Source organism: Myotis davidii, unplaced genomic scaffold, assembly GCF_000327345.1.
Source record: "Myotis davidii unplaced genomic scaffold, ASM32734v1 scaffold803, whole genome shotgun sequence".
In the NCBI taxonomy this organism is placed as follows: domain Eukaryota; kingdom Metazoa; phylum Chordata; class Mammalia; order Chiroptera; family Vespertilionidae; genus Myotis; species Myotis davidii.
The window spans coordinates 2,998,893-3,000,450 of NW_006295567.1; the positions used below are offsets into that span (position 1 = coordinate 2,998,893).

At 40.6% G+C, this 1,558-nt stretch overlaps 1 protein-coding gene across 1 annotated transcript in view; it reads left to right on the plus strand.

Annotated features, from left to right (window-relative positions):
• COL9A1 (collagen type IX alpha 1) overlaps window positions 1-831 on the plus strand; it is a 125,145-nt gene extending 124,314 nt beyond the window's left edge. Inside the window, 1 exon segment of the mRNA XM_015568161.1 lies at window positions 1-831. This exon segment is cut by the window's left edge and continues 21 nt beyond it. Within this exon segment, the coding sequence (XP_015423647.1) occupies window positions 1-88 (88 nt within the window). The 3' untranslated portion in view covers window positions 89-831.
• The last annotated feature ends 727 nt before the right edge of the window (window positions 832-1,558 follow it).

Here is a 1,558-nt window from a genome sequence, read left to right on the forward strand (position 1 = left end):
CCCTGCTGGCCCTCCTGGTTTCTGCGAGCCAGCCTCCTGCACCATGCAGGCTGGTCAGCGAGCCTTTAGCAAAGGGCCAGTCCAGTGAGAGGCTTAGTGCTGCATGGCTGTCTGCATAAACCACCCTTGGCAAAGGAGCTGGGAGGACAAACACCACCCGAAGCTGGGGCAAGGGACAGCAGTGTATTACCTTCAACATTATTGCAGAAGTCCTACTTGACAATCAGATTTAGATCGATGGTGCTATTCAATAAATCCTCTTTCTTTCCCTTGGAGGAGAGACAGCAGAGTCATTGGTTAAAAACAAACAAGCAAAACCTCCCTTTGAATACATTTATAATCCTGTTCCCAGGATCTTGAACTTTAGTGTGCTATACATATGTGACATATTGTGGGCCACAGTGCCAATAAACAGAAACAACTGTTTGGTTTACCTCAGTTGCAGTAGTTATTTTCATTTTTAATGAGATGTTCGCAGATTACTCTGCAGCCATATAGAGGATTTGCAGACTAGTTATGAAGAAACCCCTCTGCAGTCAATAGAATGGGTGCCTAAAATGCCCATCAGTGTGCTCTCTGGGTGACAAGGAAGCGCTGTGCTATGAGGAATGATTTCTCCATGGCACGTGTTGGTTTCCATGGTCAGCCTGAATTTTTGTGGAATTGTACTGTATCCCAAACCTATTAACATTTTGAGCTCTTCTATGTGAAAGTAAAGAAGGACTTTTAATATCCTGTTGTGTGCAAGACTTATTGATGAGATTATTTATTTTTAAGGTGTGAGGCAACATCTCTGGTTGTACCCAAGAAGAAATAAAAATGGTTTCTTAATCTCTTGCATGTTTTCTTGTAAATAATCATGTTCAATAAAAAGGAGTCACTGAACTTATTTAGGTGCATTAAAAATGTAAATTACTGCTATTTCTCTAAGTTTATGTTAGTGCTTTTTTTGCACAGAAAAATTAAAAAGCCCTTACTGTTCCCTTGAAGGTGCTACCCAGTGACAGAAATCCATTGTATATGGGTGTGTGGTGTAGGGCGGGCAGCTTCATAGAGCTTTTGGAAATTCTAATGAAAGCTATGGACCCAAACCCCGGAAAAATGCACAAATGCTTATGCACAAACATGTCTGCAGACTATTTCAGAGACTTGATCGACCCCTAGGCTTGCATAGTCTCTTGCCTTCATTGCAATGGCTTGTTAGCTCCCGCCTAATCAGAACTGTTGCAAAATGACTATTCCACAATTTTTCTTATACATTTTATAAAGGCAGCTCCACTAAAGCACTGGATTCTTATCAATAAGCTAGGTATTGCCTGACCAACTCAAGCACTTGATTATCATTTATGTAATCACATTGGTTTGCTATTTTATCAACATCTACATAAATGATAGATGAGACTTAATGCATTCATTCTATGTCACAGTGCATATGAATGACTTGTCCATGGGCCCAGCACAGTGCACAAAATAGTCAGTTAGTTTATGGGACTCAATTCTCTCAAGTCAAGAGGAATGGGCCCTAATAGGATTTTTTTCTTTTGTGTACGCTCTATAC